This window comes from Diospyros lotus, chromosome 15, assembly GCF_014633365.1.
Source record: "Diospyros lotus cultivar Yz01 chromosome 15, ASM1463336v1, whole genome shotgun sequence".
Classification (NCBI taxonomy): Eukaryota; Viridiplantae; Streptophyta; class Magnoliopsida; order Ericales; family Ebenaceae; genus Diospyros; species Diospyros lotus.
This window is the reverse complement of record NC_068352.1, coordinates 20,317,815-20,340,450: the sequence shown is the minus strand read 5'-3', so window position 1 is coordinate 20,340,450 and position 22,636 is coordinate 20,317,815. Positions and strand designations below refer to the sequence as shown.

The 22,636-nt window shown below is 40.1% G+C and overlaps 1 protein-coding gene across 1 annotated transcript in view; it reads right to left on the bottom strand.

The window, feature by feature from the left end:
* Window positions 1-19,257, bottom strand: part of LOC127791930 (uncharacterized) — a 47,117-nt gene extending 27,860 nt beyond the window's left edge. Inside the window, exons 1-2 of the mRNA XM_052322119.1 lie at window positions 18,860-19,257; window positions 17,683-17,757 (exon numbers count right to left, since the gene is read on the bottom strand). Of these exons, the coding sequence (XP_052178079.1) occupies window positions 17,683-17,757; window positions 18,860-19,189 (405 nt within the window). The 5' untranslated portion in view covers window positions 19,190-19,257. The remainder of the gene's footprint in view (window positions 1-17,682; window positions 17,758-18,859) is intronic.
* Between the last annotated feature and the right edge of the window lie 3,379 nt (window positions 19,258-22,636).

The window sequence follows — 22,636 nt, the reverse complement described above, 5'->3', positions numbered from 1 at the left end:
CAATTGGGGGTGTCAATTTGGAAGGCAGAACTCATGCATCTAGTGCTGTGTTGTGTGATTGAACCAAGTGAGATAGCATTCCTAAGCCACTGTTTTGTAATCCCAGGTGACTAACAAAAGTCAGGAAGATTATCTTTCCCATAATTGTATTTGCCTCTATGTAGCTATATACATTATGCCTACTGAGTACAAAATTAGCTGAAACTAAACTGGGAACTCAGTGGCATGCAGGCAAAGAATAAAGGTTAATATTTCATCTCGTTACATGCCGTACTAGGTTGGATGGGAAGTAATTGGATAGCATAACCACCACACAAAACGAGGATATATTTATTTTTATGGTACCATGCTTTAAGTTCTCTAAATGGAAGATAAATTGCAAATAAAACATTGCCCAATAGATATAAAGTAGGCTTCAGTAACCAAAATGGAAGCTTTTTCTACTTCATAAATACCTATTAAAAATACTAGTGCCCTTCAAGCTCTAATGTGTATAAAAAGTTCCTTTTACTTTTCTATAAAGCATAGCACTGCCTTGTTCACAAGATTGCTGATGAAGATGGTTAATTGTTAGAAAGGGAGAAAAACAAAAAGAGGAGGCGATTAGCATTCTTTTCACCACATATGCCTATGTGCACATGTCAAAAACATGACCAACCAATAGCCAACTCAGAACTAACCCCTTGCAATTATTAACTTTGCATTCTAGGAGAAGGCATGCAGTAAAAGCAAGCAATGGAATCTCCCAATAAGTTTGTTCTCCGGGATTAGGAAGCCCATAGAAGTAAAATTGGGATCATTACAGTCAAAACCAATGATGAAAACAACCGACTCCATAACAAAAAGATGGAGGACATACTCCTCAATCTACACTGAAACCAATTAAAAGTTTTCCCAGACCATTGTATGATGCTAAACAGGGAGAGAGGGTTGCCCCTTTGTTGGCTCTTCAAGACAATGATACTATTTTGCATGTTCTTTCTACTCTTTTTTGGTTTCAAGAGCCTGCCTCTCCCTATCCCTCACACATAGGAATGTAAATGGGTCCCCAAATAACCCCATTTAAAATCCCTCCAATTAAAACAAGTATGAAAATTCACAACTGGGGGGATATAGGCACAAGGCTTATTTGAACATTTGTTAAAACATGTAAATAGGGTTAGTTGGCATTACATCCCTACTCCCACATCCTAGATCATCTTTCTACATTAATTTTTAAAAGTTATCCAACAATTTCTCTCAAAAAAAGAAAATAAATAAAAAGTGTTGCAGAAGCATAAAGAAAAAGATAGGAAAATTAGAATAGAGGAAGAAAATTTCGTCATCTCAATTTCACATGCTTGCGGGAGAAGGGAGGTGATGAGTAACCAAGATTTTCTTTTCAACTCCTTGTACTTCACCGACTCCATTCACACTCATACTTTTTTTTCCTCTTCTTGGAGGAGGCCTTTAGGCAATGTTTCACCCTACCAAATGTAGCAAGAAACATAAGAGCAACCATGCCTATCTTGATGAAGTGAAAGAAGCTGAGACTATTCCTGCATACTCTCCCCATGGCACATCTGATAATAGTAACAGCTCCAGCTTTGGGCTATCTGTCACAAGTAGGGCCATGGTTATGGTATTTTTTAAATTTTTTACTACCTTAATTTTTGTTATAGTTAGTTTGTAGCCATGTGCAAGAGGTTAAGAGTGTAGTGGCAGGTTGTTACAACCGTGGAAGAGTGTAGAATCCACCTCAGCAGGGGACTCTTCCGACGCCTTGTATAAATCCCCAATGACCTTCATGGATTAGAGCATCCAAAATATTGAAGAGAATTCTACTCTCTCCCTCTCAACATTCTCTCATATTTTCTCTATCTCTCTCTCTTTCCTTCTCTCTTTCACTCTAAATTCTGCTCTTCGTTCTTCTTTCTACTTGGTATCTTCCTAATTCATACCAGGTTAGGAAGAAGACCATTGTCAGGCTTAGGCTGTGACAATATTTGGTATCAAAGCACGATTCTCGGCCGGAGCTCTATAGGGATCAATGGCAAAGGGAACCCGCATGAAAAATATCGAGTAGCAGCTGCAACATCTCAACTCGACTATGACAAAATTTTAGAACAGAGCTGATCAATTGGAGATTGGATCTACATGGAATCACGAAGCGAGCATGGCGATGGATCCCAAGATGGAGAGCTCAATTGAGGGGTTGGAACGAAGATTAGACGAAGCTCTCTCACAAATGCAAGAGGAGATGGGAGCACAAATAATTCATGGTATGTTCACTTGCTAGAATTCAGTAAGGATTTCTCCCAATTTTCCTCCTAGGGAGAGAACTGAGCCTATTTTACAAGGTAATAGGATGAATCGTATGAATGGAACCTCTGAAATTGAGGAGGATTCGGAGGAAGAAGTAGAAGCAATGATGGATAGGGGAAGGGATGGTCATGCCAACCCTCATATCCAGGGTTTCCTATGTCCTGGATGGAGATCCCAGTGTTTGAAGGGACCAATCCCAGATGGTGGTTAAGAAAATGTGAGAGGATGTTCAATTGGTATAACATACCAGAGGGCCAGAGAGTATCCTTAGCCACAACATACTTCAATGATGTAGTGGATGCCTGGTTTCAAGGGTGTGCTAGAGTAAGAGGGAACTATACTTGGGAGAAATTCTTTGAAAAATTGTGAAAACGTTTCGATTAAAGGAGCATGATGGATGCCATAGAGGAATTCAACAAGCTGAGACATACTGGGGATGTGGGGGCCTATCAACGAAGGTTTGAGGAATTGAGATCTCTTATGATCAACCACAATCCTCATCTTTCGGAGGCCTATTTTGTGTCAAGTTTCATGAGTGGTCTTAGCAATGAGCTTAGGCCAATGGTCAATGTTAGAATTATTAGTATAATTGTATATATTATAATTATTATATGTGTGTATTTTATTTGTAATTAAATTAAGCCCATAAGTTAAGCCCGTAGGTGTTTAAGATCCATTATGCCTATAAATAACAAACTAAGAGAGACTAATCTCTTAGGTTTTTCTCTTACAATTATTTTCTCATATGGTATCAGAGCCACCGATGAAAAAAACCCTAGCTATCGTTGCGTATCTTTTTCCAATGAACTTCAAACCCTAGCCGTCACCGTCACTGCCCATGATAGAACACCACTGTCCATCCACAACTTGCTAACACCGCCACCACCCTACGGTTCGCCGCCATCAGATCGACCAACTGCCGAAGACCCACCACCCACACGCTGCCTCCGCCCCCATGCACCTGCGCATTACAACACATCCGCCGGTCACTTCTCTCCAACTTCTCCAAATCTAATCTCTAACAACCCCCCAAGTTGTTTCCGGTGTCAAAGTCCTAGCCATGTCTGATCTTAGTGATGCAGTTTCAACCGATGCTACTCACACTCCAACATCTGTTGCCCCAACTGCCTCTCAATCATTTATTGTCTCCAATCTTACGACGGTCAATATTACTACTGTCAAGTTGATAGAGTATGCCAATTATCTCTCATGGGCAACCTCTGTCAAAATGTGGTTCAAAGGGCAAGACCAAGCGGATCATCTTACCACAAAGATTGAAAGTGTGCCAGAATCTAATCAGGCTAGATGGGAACAAGTTGATGCCCAATTATATAGCCTCCAATTACAGTCTATTGATCTGTCCATCATGCAGCTCTTTCGCCCCTTTGAAACTTGTGTTGATGCATCGAAGTGAAACTAATCATTCAGTTTTCTATCGTCATTCTTCTTCCTTGTGTATCTACCTTGTTGTTTTTGTAGATGACATTGTTATCACAGGGAGTGATCAAGTTGGAATATAGAAGCTAAAGGAACATCTACATCAGCTTTCAAACCAAAGACCTAGGCCGACTTCAGTATTTCATGGGTATTGAAGTTGCTCAATTAGGAGATGATATCTCAATTTCTCAAAGGAAATATGCCCTTGACATCTTAGAAGAAATTGGTATGGTGAACTGCAAATCAGTTGACACCTCAATGGATCCGAATGTCCAACTCTTGTTGGGACAAAGGGAGCTTTATTCAGATCCTGGAAGGTATAGGAGACTGGTAGGCAAGTTTAACTATCTTACAGTCACTCGTCCCAACATTGATTTTGTTGTGAGTATAGTTAGTCAATTCATCAGTTCTCCATGTGATTCTCACTGGGATGTTGTTATCCGGATTTTGGGACACACAGATATTTGTTGTTATGCAAATGCAGATTGGATAGGATCTCCTTCTAATCATCAGTCAACCTCTGGGTATTGTGTTCTTGTGAGAGGAAATCTGGTTTCTTGAAAAAGTAAGAAACATAATGTAGTAGCTAGATCTAGTATAGAGGTAAAGTATCGAGCTATGGCTAATACAACTTGTGAGCTCATCTGACTTAAACAACTCCTGCAGAAACTCAAACTTTGTGAAGTGTCCCCTATGAAGCTTGTTTGTGATAATTAGGTTGTCTTACATATTGCTTCCAATCCAGTGTTCCATGAGCGGACTAAGCATATTGAAATCGACTGTCGCTTTATTAAAGAAAAGCTAGTTGAAAGTGTTATTGTTACAGAGTTTGTTAACTCCAATGATCAACTTGCAAATGTCTTCACCGAGTCTCTAAAGGGTTCTCAAGTAGAATATATTTGTAACAAGCTTGGTGCATATAATATCTATGCTCTAGTTTGAGGGGGAGTGTTAGAATTATTAGTATAATCGTATATATTGTAATTATTGTATGTGTGTGTTTTATTTGTAATTAGATTAAGCTCACAGGTTAAGCCCGTGGGTGTTTAAGGCCCATTATGCCTATTATAAATAACAAGCTAGAGAGGCTAATCTCTTAAGTTTTTCTCTCATAATTATTTTCTCACAGTTGAAATGATAAGGCACCAAACAGTAGAACAGGCAACTGAGAGTGCCAGGTTGCAGGAAATGGTGGTGGAGGCTTTAATGAGGAAGCAAAGGCAACAACAGAAGGGGGTGATTCTAGGGACATACAATTAAGGAGGGAGAGGCTATAATCGGGAGTTGGTGAAGGGAAATAGTGGGGCGAAGAGTTTGGGTGGACCAAGCTCAGGCTACAACACAACACCCCATGGAGGGAAATTAATTGAGTAGAGGAGACTTGCTAGCCTGTGCTTCTGGTGTGGGGATAAATATTATCCCGGACACCCATGCAAGAGGCAAATATTATTGTTAGAAGGAGAGGATGGAGAATTACTAGAGGATGAAGAGGTGGGTGAATGTGAAGAGTTAGGGGAAGGACGACAATGGAGAAATTTCCATACATGCCTTGAAGGGGGAAGCCGATAACAAAATTATCAAGGTAGAAGGTAAGGTGAGGGACTGCAGCCTTATGATCTTAATAGACAGTGGGAGATGAAGGCACAACTAGGAGGTTGAAGTGGCAACTCACGAGAACTCAACCCTTGAGTGTGACAGTGGCTAATGGAAACCGAGTGATAAGTAAGTCAGCATGCAATGGATTCTGTTGGGAAATGCACGGGAAGGAATTTGAAGCTGATCTAAGGCTCCTACGATTAGGAGGTTGTGATGTAGTACTTAGAGTGGATTGGATGAAGGGGGTGACCCCATAAGTTTTGATTTCAATAGGATGGAGGTCTCTTTTTAAAAAGAAGGAAGGAAGATGACCCTAACTAGAGGAAGAGAAGCTAGAACTTGTAAAATGATCACTAGAAGAAGGTTGCAAAAGGTATTCAAGAGCAAATGGAACTAGTTGACACAATCATTCTCTATTGTGGCAATGGAGGAGAGCCATGTTAGCAAAGCAGAGCAAGGGGAGTTCTATCTAACAGTCAGCACACCCTGTCAGCTTTCGAGGAGCTGACTATGAATTTCCGATAGAATGATACGAATGGTTTAGGGAAGAGAGAATCAGTAGGGAAAAGAGAGAGAATAGAAACTTCTAAGAATATTCATTCATGCCTATTCACGAGTTGGACAGCTGCTTATAAAGCCAGCCACCAGCGCCCATGTGCATAACAGAATGCCGTTGCTGGGAATGTACTACTCCCAAAGCGGCAACAAACTAATTACAACCTTTTAATGCAAACTCCTAATATACTATCTTCTACTCATAGTATATCTTTATTACATAAGCACCCCTCTTACCCGAGACACATGACAATCTCCCCTCCCTTTAAATTCTTCTTGTCCTCAAGAAATGGTGAGAAGTCCCGCTGCCTTGGGAAATTGTTTGAGAATATCTGGAAGGTATTCCCAAGTGTTGTTGTCGGAATGTAGATTAGACCACTGCACTAGCACCTGGATGATGGGAGCTCCTTGGTTGTATATCACTCTCCTGTCTGTCAAGTATCGCTATAGGTTCCTTTGGGCTGTCATTTGAATCTGGAAGGCGAGGTAGCTCTGGATTAACCGCTTGCTGCCCAATTGCCTTTTTTAGCAAGGACACATGAAAAACCGGATGTATATTGGAATTTTCCGGCAACTGTAAACGATAAGCCACATTCCCAACTCGAGCTAACACCAGGAAAGGGCCATAATACCTCGGATTGAGCTTTGAACTGGGCTTCCCAAGTAGAGCTTTCAGATGGCCTGGCTGAAGCTTAAGATACACCCACTCTCCCACTTGAAATTCCCGTTCACTTCTCCTTCTATCAGCAAATTGTTTCATACGATTCCTAGCGCTGGCCAATTCCGTTTTGATTGACTGGAAGGCTTGTTGTCTCTGTTGAAGGTAAGTATCCAAGGCTGCCACTGTCGAAGAACTTCCCAGGTCTGGCAATAAGGTCGGTTTATAACCATATAGGGCTTCAAACGGGGACCTTTTTATGGAGTTGTGGTAGTTAGAATTATACCACCATTGTGCCAATGCGAGCCACTTATGCCAAGTCCTCGGCTGTAAGAAGCAAGCACATCTTAAGTAGGTCTCTAAACATTGGTTTACTCGCTCGGTCTGACCATCGGATTCGGGATGATAGGCCGTCGACATGCTGAGTTGAATTCCCAATATTCCAGTCAATTCCTTCCACAAGAGGCTCGTAAAAATTCTATCCCTATCCGACACTATAGTCTTAGGGGTTCCATGTAACTTCACCACTTGGTCTAGGAACACTTTTGCTACCTCTTGAGCTGTGTAGGGATGTGCCAATCCGATGAAATGGGCATACTTGGTGAATCTGTCCACTATCACCATTATGCAATCTCGCCCCTCCGATTTGGGTAGACCCTCAATGAAGTCCATTGAGATACTTTCCCAAGGCCCTCCTGGAATACTTAGTGGCTGCAATAACCCGGGGTGGGCCACCGATTCTGATTTACACCGTTTACAAACATCACAACTCAACACCCAGTCCATCACATATTTTTTTAGCCCGGGCCAATGAAAGTGTTACTTAACTTTGTGATAGGTAGCAACTATTCCGGAGTGGCCCCCTATTGGAGAACTGTGCAGCGTCTCCACAATTTTTTTCCTCAAATTCTCATCATCTCCTATTACCAGCCTCCCTCTGTTTCTGATAAGTCCATTAGTCAAGGTGTAACCTGGTTTAGCACTAGGATCCACCACCAGTTGTTGTAGCAACTCTCGCATACTCTCATCATTTTCATAACTCGAGGCCACTTCCCTGTGCCAGTCTGGAACCATCACCGTAAGAGCAGCAGAATGCCCTTCCTCATGACACCTTGACAAGGCATCTGCAGCTAAGTTTTCTTTTCCCTTCTGGTATTGGATAACATAATCCAATCCCATCAACTTAGTCATCCCCTTTCGTTGCAATTGTGTATGTAATTTCTGTTGAAGTAGGAATTTTAGACTTTCATGATCGGTTTTGATCACAAATTTACTGTCTTCTAAGTAATGCCTCCACTTTTCTACCGCCATCAGCACCGCTAACAGCTCCTTCTCGTAAATGCTCAACCCGAGATGCCGAGGAGCCAATGCCTTACTAAGAAAGGCCAAGGGTCTATCTCCTTGTACCAGGACAACTCCAATTCCAACAGCGCTGGCGTCTGTCTCCAATACAAATGGCTTGTCAAAATCCGGCAAGCCCAATATTGGTACTTCGCTCATAGCTCCCTTTAGTTTAACAAAAGCCTCCTTAGCCCGGTCATTCCATTGGAAGCCATCCTTTTTCAGCAATTCCATTAGTGGCCTACTGACAACTCCATAATCCTTAACAAACCGGCGATAATAGCCAATTAAGCCCAAAAATCCCCGTAAGCCTTTGACATTTTGAGGCCTCAGCCACTCCACCATGGCTGCTACCTTGCTAGGATCGGTGTTGACTCCTGCATGAGATATTATATGGCCCAAATACTCCACATGACTTTGTGCAAAGGAGCACTTAGACTTCTTAACATACAGTTTATTGAGTCGAAGGACCTCGAGGGTAGTTCTCAAGTGGGCTAGGTGTTCAATGAAAGTGGAACTATAGATCAGAATTGTCATCGAAAAAGACTAGAATGAATACACGCAAGTAGGGCTCAAATATTTGGTTCATTAATGCTTGAAAAGTGGCTGGAGCATTAATGAGTCCAAAGGGCATTACCTTGAATTCGTAGTGCCCTTGATGAGTTTTAAAAACGGTTTTAGGGATATCCCGAGGCTCCATTCGAATTTGGTGGTACCCTGCTCTAAGATCCAGCTTAGTGAAAACTGAAGCGTGCTTCAATTCATCAAGCAAGTCTTCTACAATGGGTATGGGAAACTTGTCTTTGATGGTTATGGCATTGAGTTGCCTATAGTCCACACAAAATCTCCATGAACCATCTTTCTTTTTGACAAGGAGTACGGGAGATGCGAAAGGGCTATGGCTGTGTTGGATAATCGACTTTTGTAACATGTCTTGGATGAGTTTCTCTATCTCAGTTTTCTGTTTGGGAGGATAATGATAGGACCTAACGTTCACTGGTTCTGAATTGGGTTTGAGGTGGATGGTATGGTCACAGGGCCTTTTTGGAGGCAATGAGCTAGGTTCGGAAAAGAGCTCTTCGAACTCAAATAATAGCATGTTAAGAGCGTTAGTTTCGCGCACCTTTAACTGGTCATGTGGGTGGCTACTCACTGTAATTGCCAATTCTCCTCCCTGTTCTGGTTCTTTCTCGAACACTTCCAAAGCCTGGATAGAAAACAGCTGCACTACTTGGGAGAACTTGCTTTTGAGCAACCGTTGAAGTCTCTTTCCCGTTATCATTTTGCACATACCTGCTTCCTGGCTGCCCTTGAGCACCCTTTTTTTTCCATCCTTCTCAAAGGTCACCTCCATCTTGTTGAAATCGAAGCTGATGGGACTCACACCCCTCATCCAATCAACCCCAAGTACCACATCACAATCCCCCAATTTCAACAGCCTCAAATCTGCCACAAATGCTTCCCCATTCATCTCCCAGCAGAATCCCAAACACGAGGATTGACTCAGTACCTTGTTTCCGTTTGCGACTGTTACCGAGAGAGGGTGGGCATCTGAGACTTCACATCCCAACTTCTTCGCCATGCCTTCATCCAGGAAGCTGTGGGTGCTTCCGCTATCAATGAGTACCATTAGCGAACATTGGTGAGCTCGCCCTTCCACCTTGATGATCTTACTATGTGCCACCCCTTTTAGGGCGTGTAGGGAGATTTGTCCTTGATCACCTTCTTCCATTCCTGGAGTTTCCTCCATGAGTCCTTCCTCGTCCTCCCCTTTCAGCAACAAGATTTGTCGTTTGCATCTGTGTCCCGGAAAGTATTTATCCCCGCACCTATAACATAGGTTAGCTTGGCGTCTCTGCTCCATTAACCCTCCTCCAGTCGTCGGATTAGGGGCTGCAGGAGGTAATGCCAGGACCCCCTTACCACTGTGCACCGCATCTCGTCCTTGAGTCCTGCTACCAGTCTGCCAACCCCCAGTGATCACTCCCTTCACTTGATTGCGCTGCTTTTTTAACAATGCTTCAATCATCATTTCCTGCAACTTTGCACTCTCGACGGCCAACCTTACTGTTGTTGGCTGCATCATTTTCACCATGGGTCTTACTTCATCTCCCAAGCCACTAATAAAACTCGATACAAAATACTCTTCTGATAGATGGGGATTGTGTATCATCATTAAGGACCTCAGCTCCTCAAACTTGAGCTGGTAATTCTATACCGTTCCAAGTTGCTTGAGCTTGTTTAACTCTTCAACTATATCCCGCATACTCTGATCTCCTAATCTTTCACACAAGTCATCCGCGAACTCGTTCCATGGGCTGCCTTCTTTCTCCGCCAACCACCCCTGGTACCATGCATCAGCCATGTCGTTCAGGTAGGCAGAGGCCAGGGTGACCTTCTGTTGTTCCTGCACCTGATACAAGGCGAACATCCGTTCGCACCTCCTTACCCACCATCTAGGATTTTCTCCATCGAAGAGCGGAATCTCCAGTTTGGGTACCGGAAAGTTTGGTTGATAACGATCTCCTTGAGCTCTCGCTCTTCTCTCCCTTATGTTATCGCCAGTCCCTTCCGGCTCGAATTCCATCTCCGACATTCCCACTGGTCGGCGCTCCATTCCTACCCCTTGAAGAATGGGTTCCGACCGCTCCCTTTACGGAAAATCAGCGGAAAGTCTCACTGGTTGTTGAGTTGAGAACATTCGCATAATCTGCTGCATCTGTTCCATTACTTGCTCATGGAACCGAGCATTCTGTTCTCGATTCTCACCCCGCCACCTCTCCATGGCCTGATCAATCTGAGCATCTACCCCTGCTCCAATTGAAGATTCGAGAGTTCCCATTCTCGTCTGCACCTCCGCCACTGTTGTAGCCACTTGCTGTAGTTGAGACTCCATCTGCTTCATCCTCGTCCCTTCAGCCATATGGATATTCTTCTCTGCCTCTGCTTGCCCCCAAGAAGACCGCTTTGATACCAAATGTCAGCTTCCGAGGAGCTGACTATGAATTTCCGATAGAATGATACGAATGGTTTAGGGAAGAGAGAATCAGTAGGGAGAAGAGAGAAAGGAAGAGAGAGAATAGAAACTTCTAAGAATATTCATTCATGCCTATTCACGAGTTGGACAGCTGCTTATAAAGCCAGCCACCAGCGCCCATGTGCGTAACAGAATGCCGTTGCTGGGAATGTACTACTCCCAAAGCGGCAACAAACTAATTACAACCTTTTAATGCAAACTCCTAATATACTATCTTCTACTCATAGTATATCTTTATTACATAAGCACCCCTCTTACCCGAGACACATGACACACCCCTGGGAATGCATGACCAGGTACACCATTTAGACCTTTTTGATAAATTGCTAGTAGAGTTTCAGGATCTTTTTATTGAACCTACAACCCTTCCTCCTACCCAAATGTTTGACCATGCTATTAACCTCAAACCTAAGGCTGAACCTATCAACATTAGATCCTATCGTTATCCCCCAATCCAAAAGATAGAGATTGAGAAAATGGTTAGAGAAATGCTACAACAATCTATCATTAGACCTAGTCAAAGTCCTTCTGCTTCCCCAGTCTTATTAGTTAAGAAAAAAGATGGATCATAGCATTTTTGTGTGGATTATAACCAACTTAATGCGGTGACCATCAAGGACAAATTTTTTATACCCCTAGTGGAAGATCTTTTGGATGAATTACGCCGTGTCAAATTTTTTTCTAAGCTTGACCTACGCTCGAGCTACCACCAAATCAGAATGAAACCCGAGGATATACCCAAGACCGCCTTTAGAACACACCATGAGCACTTTGAATTTTTAGTGATGCCATTTGGACTCATCAATGCACCAGCCACTTTTCAATCCCTAATTAACAGAATTTTTTAGCCCTATTTTCGAAAATTTATATTTGTATTCTTTGATGATATACTTGTCTACAACCCCATCTTTGACCAACACTTGACTCACCTAAGAACTACATTTGAGATCCTCAAATCTAACCAGCTCTTTATCAAGAGGACTAAGTGTGCTTTTGGTCAAGGTCAGGTGGCGTATTTGGGGCACTTAATTGTCACGACCCTTGGGGTATTATAGGGGTAAAGCTATAATTAGTTATCATTGTTGGTTAAGAAATGTTGTTAGTTCTATTGTAGTGCACATGGGTGTTGTTCCTAGACTCTACTTCCAGTTGAACAGCCTATAAATAGGCCCTAGTGTGTAGAGAAATGTAGATTGGAATGATATAGTGAATTCATATTTCCCTCCTTACTTTCTCTCTCTCGTTCTCCCTTATTTTCCCTCCTTTCTCTTGATTTCTGCTCTGTCTCTCCCTCCAATTCTTTTTTGTTTCTCTCCCAAATTCTTCCCATTTCCTTCCTAGACCCTAGCTAAACCCTAAGGTCGTGACATACTTAATTTTAGGAGATGGGGTAAGCACAGACCCAAGAAAGGTGGAAGCCATAGTGGCTTGGCCCAAGCCTACTACAGTAAAGGCTTTGAGGGAGTTTCTTGGGCTAACTGGATACTACTGCCGATTTGTGGAGGATTATGGGACTATCAATAAACCCCTGATAGAACTCTTAAAGAAGGGACGTTTCAACAGGAGGCAAGAGACAGAGGAAGCTTTTGAAAGATTAAAAGGGGTATGAGTCAGGTGCCTATCCTAGGGTTGCTTGATTTCAGCATACCCTTTGTGTTAGAAATAGATGCCTGTGGAACAAGTATTGGAGTCGTATTGATGCAGGAAGAAAGGCCATTGGCATTCCTAAGTCAGGCATTGAGCCCTACGCACATGGGGCTCAGCATATATGAGAAGGAGTTTCTAGCAGTGTTAATGGCTATTGAGAAATGGAGACATTATTATTTAGTGTGAGCAAATTTATAATCAAGACAGATCACAAGAGTCTGAAATTTTTATTACAACAGAAATTACATGCTCAACTACAGAAAAAGGAAATGGCTAAGGTAGTGTTCTCTTCGTGTTTTAGTTTTGAATTTTGAATTCATTTTCAATTTTGTGTTTTAAGTGTCTATTTCGAGATTTTTGAAAACGTGTTCTTTTTGTCATTCTAAAAAATTGTTTTTCAAAATAGAAAACTGAAAAACGCGTTTACTTTGAAATTTTGAGAAAATTTATTTTATAATATTTATTAAATAAATTTGATTTAAAATAAATTGTAAACATTTATTAATAAATTATAAATTTGATTCAAAGACTTTAAACTATAATTCAAGAGATAACAGATAATCTAATCTTAGAAACGAAATAAAGTAATTATAAATTACAAAATAACATAACATTATCACAGGTATAATCCAAAATCTTAAAAATATCTTTAAAAAAAATTAATACAAAAAAAATATTACATATTTAATTTAATATTTAAAAAATAAAATAAAACAAAACAACAAAAAAAATCAAATTGCAGAAGGGGAGGGGAGCCGCAGCAATCAGGAAGAAACCATAGTGAATGGGAGGCGATGCTCGGTCGTTCGGCGGTGGGCTATGGTGGGCGCGATGCTGGGGTTGTCGATCAAGTGGGTGGTGGCGATGACGGGCCAGAAAAGAAGAGAGGAGAAGGGAGACAGGGGGCGGTCGACGACAGGGGGCAGTGATGTCAGACGTGATGCAAGGGTTTGCGATGAGGGGCGATTGATGGCGGTGGTGGCGGAAGCGAGCGACAGTGGTGATGGCAATAGCAGTGGCAAGCCAGAAGAGAAGAGAGGAGAAAGGAGACGGGGGCGGTCGACGACAGACGCGATGCAAGGGTTTGCGATGGGGGGCAGTCGACGGCAGTGGTTGCGGGTGGCGATAGCGGAAGCGGTCGACGACGGTGATGGCAATGGCGGTGGAGGTCGATGGCCAAAAGAGAAGAAAGGAAAAAGTGGAGAAGAGAGGAGAGATGTGAGTCTGTGCAATGGGGAGGGGGAGTGGAGGCTGCGTGCGTTTTCCGTGTTTTGGTATTTTGAGTATGTTTTCACTGAAAACATCCAAAACAACATTGGGTTCCCTTTACAAAAAAATTTCTTGTTTTCGAAAACGGGTTTTTGAAAATAGAAAAGAGAACGCGTTTTCAATGTTTTGAAAAATTGAAAACTCAAAACGGGATAAAAACAGCAAAGAGAACAGGCCCTAAGCTGGTGGGATTGGGCTATGCTATACAACACAAAAAGGGCAAGGAGAATGGGGCAACAGATGCACTCTCTAGGTGCCATGAGGAAGGAAGCTTACTAGCTATAACCACTGTAGTTCCTGAGTGGTGCCAAGAAGTAGTAAACAACTATGAGGGAGATGAGAAAGTAAGGGAATTGTTGGAAAGGTTGGGTGTGGGATCTAGGGAGACAGATGGATACACCTTGGTGGAGGGTATGTTAAGATATCAAGGCAGGTTGGTGATTGGGAACAATGTTGGTCTCAAGAGGGAAATAATGAAGGCCCTACATGAGTCTCCCTTGGGAGGGCATTCAGGAATTCAAGATACCTATCTACAGGTGAGGCAATTGTTTTATTAGCCCAAGCTGAAAATGGAAGTAAAGGAGTTTATGTTATCTTGTGACACTTGCAAGAGGTGTAAATATGAAATAGTGGCTTAGCCAGGGCTCTTACAACCTTTACCTATCCCTAACCAAGCATAGACTAGTGTGTTCTGTTAAAGTGTTATCTTGAGTACAGGATAAGAAGATCAGTCAAAGCAGTGCATTTGAGGGCTAATGAAGAATTAAATAGGTGTTTATATCCCAATCTGTAATTAGTGATAGTTTGGAGGAGGGGGGGTTAAACTGTAAATATGTTTATGTCATCATTGGAATATCATCTACTCTCTAAATAGAGGACATGGGGTGTGTGTGCGACACAATTCATTCTCATTCTCTATGATCAAGTGCAGTGTGTGAGAGGAAATACCTCTGTCCAAGAAAGTTCGTTGTAATCTCTAAGAAGATTGTACTCAGGTGGGATAGAGAAGGAAGAGAGTGATCAATCATCTTCTCATTTCTATTGTTATTGAGTGCAATTTCATTCTGAGAGAAAGGCTAGAAAAAAGCTTTGTAATCTTGCGGAATGAGGGATTGTTGTACTCAGGTATAGAAAGAGAAAGGTTGCCATTGTACTGATCGGTTTAATCAATAAAGAAAGACTGCTCTGTGGGAGTTTGGACGCTGGATGTAGGGTTGCAATTGGTATTGGTGCAATCCAAACTAGGATATATCGCTTGTCTCTTCTAGTGGTTTGATTGTTTTATTTCTGTTTTCATTCATTTAAATTTTGTGCTTCTTATTCAATTTATTATTTCTATTGTTGTTTCTGGTTTTGACTAAGAGTGAGAGAGATTGGCATTGAATTGAGAGGATCCTAGTGCTCCTAATCTTAACATGTCCATGGATTTCATTGAAGGTTTACCAAAATCAGAGGGAAAGGACAATATATTGGTGGTTGTTGATTGGCTAACAAAATTTGCCCATTTTATAAGGCTAACTCATCCCTACACAACTCAGAAGATGGCTAGGGTTTTCATGGATCAAGTGGTGAAATTACATGAGACTCCTAAGTCTATAATTTCATATCGATAGGATCTTTACTAGTATGATGTGGCAGGAGCTTATGAAGGCTTTGGGGACCAAGTTGAATATGTCCACAACCTATCACCCCCATTCTGATGGATAGATTGAAAGGGTGAACCAAAGCCTGGAAACCTACTAAAAGTACATTTGTTTCTTATAGTCAAAAGGGTGGTATAGGTGGTTGTCTTTGGCTCAATGGTGGTATAACTCCAACCACCATACCTCCTGTTGTGTCATTTGTATTAGATTAGATTAAATGTAAATCATGTATCTTTGTATTGCTGCATATCATTTTCTTGTTTTATAGTTAGATTTAATTGCTCTTCTAGAAGGTTTGTTTCTAGAAGGAGGCAGCTGTCTTTTTGGATTAGTTATTTAGTTAGGTGGTTGTTAGTTAGTTGTTTTATCTTTCTATCTTGTGCTCCGCATCCCTATATCCTATAAATAGGGGTCGTGGATAGGAATATAGATAGAGGAGTCTTAGTGCGCCTGTATTCGAGAAGTATTGCTTCCGATTTACTGTCTTGATTTGGGGATTGAGTGCGAGAGGTAGGGAGTGGCTGGTTTGTAGCTTGTATTCCCTAGTTTCCCTATAGATTTCAGTGTATATGGGCGGAAGGGGTTAAGTTCTCATTGTAATCATCCCTTGGGTGTTCCAAGATAGTGGATTTCAGTGGTGCCTAGCAATCTGGATGTAGGTCTTGGATTTCAAGACTGAACCAGGATAAATCTTGTTGTTTCGTGTGTATGTTTCTTTGTATGTGGTGTTTCCTTTATACTCTTATGTTATCAGTGTGTTCTTGAGTTAGATAGAGAGCTGGTTGAGTTGAGAAAAACTAGTGGAGAGCTGCAAGATACACCTCCCTCAAAATGTCCCCATTTGAGACCATATTTGGGTACAAACCTCCCATTTTGCCTGTTATAGGGGAATGCACTACTATGGCAATGGTTGAAGACTATTTACGGCAATGGTTGAAGACTATTTACAGCAAAGGAAGAGAGTATTACAGCAATTGAAGAAGGAGTTAGCCTCAACTCAGAATAGGATGAAACAATTTGTTAGCTGGAGGAGAAGTGAAAGAGAATTTGCAGTTGGGGAGGAGGTGTATTTAAAGTTGAGGTATCCTCATCTAAAGTCCATTACTCAAGGGCAGGCGTCCAAACTCAACCCCAAGTATTATGGACCATTTCCCATAATAGCCAAGGTTGGGAGGGTGGCCTATCACTTACAGCTTCCAGAGGGATCACAAATCCACCCTGTGTTCCACGTTTCTCTCTTAAAGAAATAGGTCGGCACACAACTAGTGAGTCCTACATTACCTCTACTTCCTAAGGAGATCAACAAGAAGACGAAGCCTGAGGCCATAATAGATAGGAGGGTGGTATACAAGCAACGAGCCCCACTTATACAAGTTCTAGTAAAATGGCAGAACAGCTCGGAAGATAGTAGTACCTGGGAGTACCTGCCTGCTTTGCTCAAGCAATTCCCAAGATCTACCAACCTCCTCAGCATTTCTTGAGGACAAGAAATTTGTTAAGGAGGGAGGAATTATCACGAGTAGGGCCATGGTTATGGTATTTTTTAAATTTTTTACCGTTTTAATTTCTGTAATAGTTAATTTGTAGCCATGTGCAAGAGGTTAGAGTGTAGTGGTAGGTTGTCACAACCGTGGAAGAGTGTAGAATCCACCTCAACAAGGGAATCTACTCTTCCAATGCCTTGTATAAATCCTGAACAACCTTCGTGGATTGGGGCATCCGAAATATTGAAGAGAAATCTACTCTCTCCCTCTCAACATTCTCTCTATCTCTCTCCCTTTCTTTCTCTCTTTCACTCTATGTTCTTCTTCTTTCTACTTGGTATCTTCCTAATTCGTACCAGGTTAGGAAGAAGACCATTGTTAGGCTTAAGGCCATGACACTATCTTAATTAGTGACCATGCCAAACGTTTTGACCATCAATCAATGAACCTTAGTGGCTTATTAGGAAAGCATATTTCACTCCTTCAACACCCAAGAAATTTTCACTTAGTGTCATTTTATTTCTACAAAAGATCCTGAAAATGGATCAGGGAATAGATTTTGGATTTTGGCATAACCTTGATGAGTATATCTGAAAGGAGTTGATAAAGTTACCTCATTATCATGAATAATGCATCCAATAATTTCAATAACCTAGAGTTTCAATGTACCACAAGAGATATGGAACATAATAAGTCATTACATAGACGTACTTCACCACCAAAATCAGCATGTCCAGGTGTATCAACCATGTTTAGCTCATTTTGCTTCCATGAAACAGATGTAACCTGCCAGTAATTAATAGGAAATCAGCAATAATCAAGATAGTCATGGGTGAAAGACACCCATAAGGTGCTATGATATTACATTTCCTGACAAGCTAGGCACCTAAACAGGGCTCACCTGAGTGAAACAACACACTCAAATGACAAAAATGTATATAAGACTTTGAAAAATACTCCCAAATATGAATTCTTTTAATAATGTTCAAACAAAGATTTTGGAGGTCTTGCAAAAAGTGGATAGTGTTCAAACAAACATCTTTTAATTTTTTTGGTAATGATAAATAATGTCTCGCAAAGTGCCTGGTCATTTCGAGATTGCAGTGGTTACTATGACAGGGTATCAGTACCTGTGTTTGCAGACAAGGGCAAACTTTGGCACCAGGTTTAACTTTTAAGTCAGTCAATAGTCAGTGCTTGAGGATTGCTCTTGGATGGAAGATATTGGATTAGGAGGAGAATGCGGATATTCAGTGGCTAGCTTTCAGTAGTAGTGGATTTTTAGTATTGATCAACTTGGGCAGAGGAGTGGAAATAGAGAGGAAGATAATTGTCCGAACACAGCAAGTAAATTAACAAATTGCATAATGAAAGACAGATATGAAAGGTAAAGAAGAAAAGTCACCATTCCAGCATCCTGGGAGTGCTATTCAAAGGAAAAAAATACAAGCACAAGTTTAAAGGGAGGCATGTATTGAATTTGTGGGTGCACCCTTGCCAAGTGCAGGGAAAGAAAAAAGTGTTTCTGAAGTTTTCCAAATGGCTAATTTTCTGAACAGCTGTACGTTTTGTAGATTTTTCAGTTAATTTCTTCAACCAAATCCCTACTTATTCTAAATTATAATAAGCCAATTCATGAAGACCCCTTCACTTTTTTGATATGGCGAACAGTAACCCATGCAACTATGCAAGTTTTTCCGCAAAGTGAAATACTGCAAAAGAACTGATGTCCCATAAAATTTCCTAACACATGATGTACTTTGTCCTATTTTAAATAGAAGTACAGGAGAACGCATAAAGCCCAAATCTTATGTCATTAATTCATCATTCCATTCTCTCAGCAACGAAGGAGAGGGATAAGACGCCAAGCAACAAAAAAATTCCAAACCTTGGAAGCGATAGTGATGCCGCGCTCGCGCTCGAGGCTGATAGAGTCGAGTGCCCGCTCGTGGGGAATGTCGGAGCCGCACTGGCGGAGGAGGCGGTCCATGAGCGTGGTCTTGCCGTGGTCGACGTGTGCTATCACCGCCACGTTCCGCAGCCGGCTTGGATCCACCACGCCGCTCGGAGCCGCCACATCAGCGGTGGCTGGCGCCGCCGACAAGGAGAAAGCACGAGCAAGGCCAGTGGCGGGTGCGTGCGCGTAAGGCTGGACGGAGGGAAGGAAGAGCGACTTTCTGGTGTTGGACCAGAGAGAGCGAAGCAACGGACCGGCCATCTCCGGCGGAGTAATGGCAGATTCGTGCTGTTTTGGGGTTTAGGGTTTATACTTATGAAGGGCTTTGATGATGCCCTATTGAACTCAATTTGCATAAATAAATATCTTTAAAAATATAGATTTACATAATTTTGAGAAACCTTTTTGATAAGAGAATACAATAATCTAAAAAATTGTACATGCGAATATTAGGTATAATTGTACATAAGAAGTAAGACATTACTTCTTATGTAGATTAGGCATAATTTTTACTCTGAATTATTGCCAAATCCCACATTAATCTCCAATTTCCACATGATAAGCCATAACAAAATGTAACATTTGTGATCACTTCTTGGAATTGGAAGGTTTATCGGATTCTAAAATAAACCCTTCACTCTTGGGATATGAATGTGGGCAAAAGTTTTTCCCTCAGTTATATGCTAATCAAAGTTAATTAACAATGTGTAATTGAAAAATAATTTCAACAAACAATCTACCTATTTCACTTAAGCAACATTTGTTATAACTAGTGTTAAACCCACGCAATGCACGAGAGGTGTAATTGCAATAGATAATTTCGATAGTCATTTATGAAAACAGGGACGGAGCTAGGATTTTAGTTTAGTGGGGGCGAAGTTAAATACAAAAAATATAATTTTAAAAATAAGGTAATAATGATAATATTAAAATGAATTTTTTTTTTACAATTATTTCTTACAGCTTTTTATGCTAGAAATTACAATTATTTAAGAAAAGTACATTGATTATTTGAATATTTAGATTCGTCATAACCACAAAATGCTAGTTTTTAACGTAGAAAAAGTCGAACATAATCAATTGATGCATTTAGATGAATTCAATAATCACACAATGTTTGTTCTGACTGTCTGAAAAAAACCATCTCAATATTTTACTCTTGATTCATTAAATCTATTTTTTTTTTTAAATTACTGAACCTTTCTTTTATGAAATAATCATTATCTCCTTATTCCACATTATTTATTTTAAAAAGATAACACTATAAGCAAAATGTGACATCTTTGCTTATATTATATTCCAACTAATTACCAAATTCATTAAACAAAGTTGGAATGAATCGTCTTGATTTCGAGGCTGACACAGACTTCTTTACAAGTAGACTCTTCTAATTTGATTTTAAAAATTAACATTGTAATCCATTATTATAATTCTTAGCCCGAGATCCATAAGAAGTTATGCAACATCAATTTGCTCAATACTTGCTTTGTTAATTTGTTCATTTTTTTCAATATAAATTTTCTCCATGCTTGTTTTCTTTGCTTCAAATTTTCTTTAATACTTAGTTTTATTTGCATATCATTGTAAAAAAATAAAATTATGAACAAATTATAAAAAAAATATTGTGATAGTTACTACTGGTCATCATATACTTGTTTTCTTCAATACTTATTTTTTTTAATTTCTAGTAGTAAAATATAATATATATATATATATATTATTTTAAATAATAAATCATTGTTAAAAAAAAAATCTAGCCCAGTGGGGGCAGTTGCCCCCACTGGGCCTCAGATGGCTCCGTCCCTGTATGAAAGTTAATTAATTATAATCAAATCAAATACTAAAGTATCATATAAATAATATTTTATTAGAATTTTTTATTGAAAATTTGAAAAACAACATATTTAATCCAAAATTTGGAAAACTTCTTTGAAGACCACATTTGTGGTTGAATTGGTTGGTTCTCCGTATTTATCACAAATTAATATCTTCAATCATTTTTTATTTGTAACTTTGGAGATTGCAACATAACGTTATCCATGATTAAAAATTGATTTTTTTAGATAAAATCTAACGTGCGAAAGAGATTTGACCTTGACTCTTATTAATAGACATAGCATATGATACAACAAAAAAGCATTGTCTTCACTGAAACTTGAAATGTAATATTGGATCTGATGGAGTTAAAGTCATTATTAGAATGAAAACTTTATGACTTGCATTACTTCTCGAAATAACCTTAGCTTCTAGGGCATGATTTCCAAACCTTATAATGACTAATCTAATTCTATCACACAACCTAGCAGAATGATCAATATTTCTTAATAACATAATAGAAATATCGACTTTCAATTTTAACTCATGATTAGGCACCCCAAAGCATTTGATACCATTTAAAAATTCTAGAGTATGAAGATCTTCTAATAAATCAATATTGAAATATGATCTGCAACCTGCATCAGAACTTAAATATGTCTTTCCTTTGGATTAAGGGAAACCATGTATTCATTTACTTTTTTAACAACTTCAAGAGTTGGAGCAAATGAGGCTCTTTCTTGCAAATATGAAATGTTGATTTGTGATTCAAAATAAATTGATAAATGTTCATTTGGATGTTATTTCATTTGCATGTGGGTTTCATGTGGCATTTGGCTTTATTATTATGTTAAAATGGTTGGTTAAACTATAAGCCATTGATCATCATTTTAAAACCTTTGATCCAAGGGTTGCCATCAAAAACCCCTTTGTATATAAGGCTCCTTGGCATTCTAATCTAAATATTGCACACGATCAGAAGCTCATTGCGCACGCGCATGCGCATGAGAGAGAGAGAGAAGATGTAGCAGACGAAATTGGAGATCCAACACAACAATCAAGTACTATTCTTGCATGATTTTTCATGGAATTGATTAGTGTAAGATGAGTAGATGATTGTATTTGAAAATGTTGTAATCGCTGGTTCTTTTAGCATTGTAATCTCTTGGTTTGTATCATCTTTTTAGTTTTGATTTCATTGTAATCGCTATAAATCTTTGTAAATCCATTATCTATTATTTTAGTGGATTAACTAGGGTAAACCCCTATCGTGATTAAGATCCGTTTTGGATCTAAACCAGTATATGATGTCTCACGTATTCTATGTGTGTGTTATGTTTTTGCGGTTCATTTCATTTATATTCTATTTCATTTTCTTGGATCTTGGTATTGTCTTGTATGTGTGTGTGGATTGATTATAGGTTTAACAAGTGGTATTAGAGCCACTCGAGGGACTTAAGATCCTGATTGCGTCTCTAAAGATCCAAAGGAGATCAAGATTAGAGAATCATGAAGGCAAAACAAAGGCGATTGGAAGAACAAAAGGTCGTGACACACAAGGGAAATTAGAGACTACAATCGACTTTCGACTTTGTAAGTGCATCGTATCCTTTTGTGCCCTAACCTCTCATTGTGTTCTTGAGTGCGATTATGTTCGTTTATTTTCAGCTCTTTAGTTTGTCTTTTGGTAATCTCTCTCGTTTTTTGTTACTACCACTATTGTTTCCATTTACTATCACATTTCTTTGTGGTTTATTGTAAGATTCATTGGGGATTGAAGTGAGATTACTCCCTATTATGACACCTATGAAAGTGGAGCTCAAAAAGTTTAACAGCTATAGGAACTTCCACATGTGGTTGAAAATATATGAAGGTCATGCTAGTCCAACACCG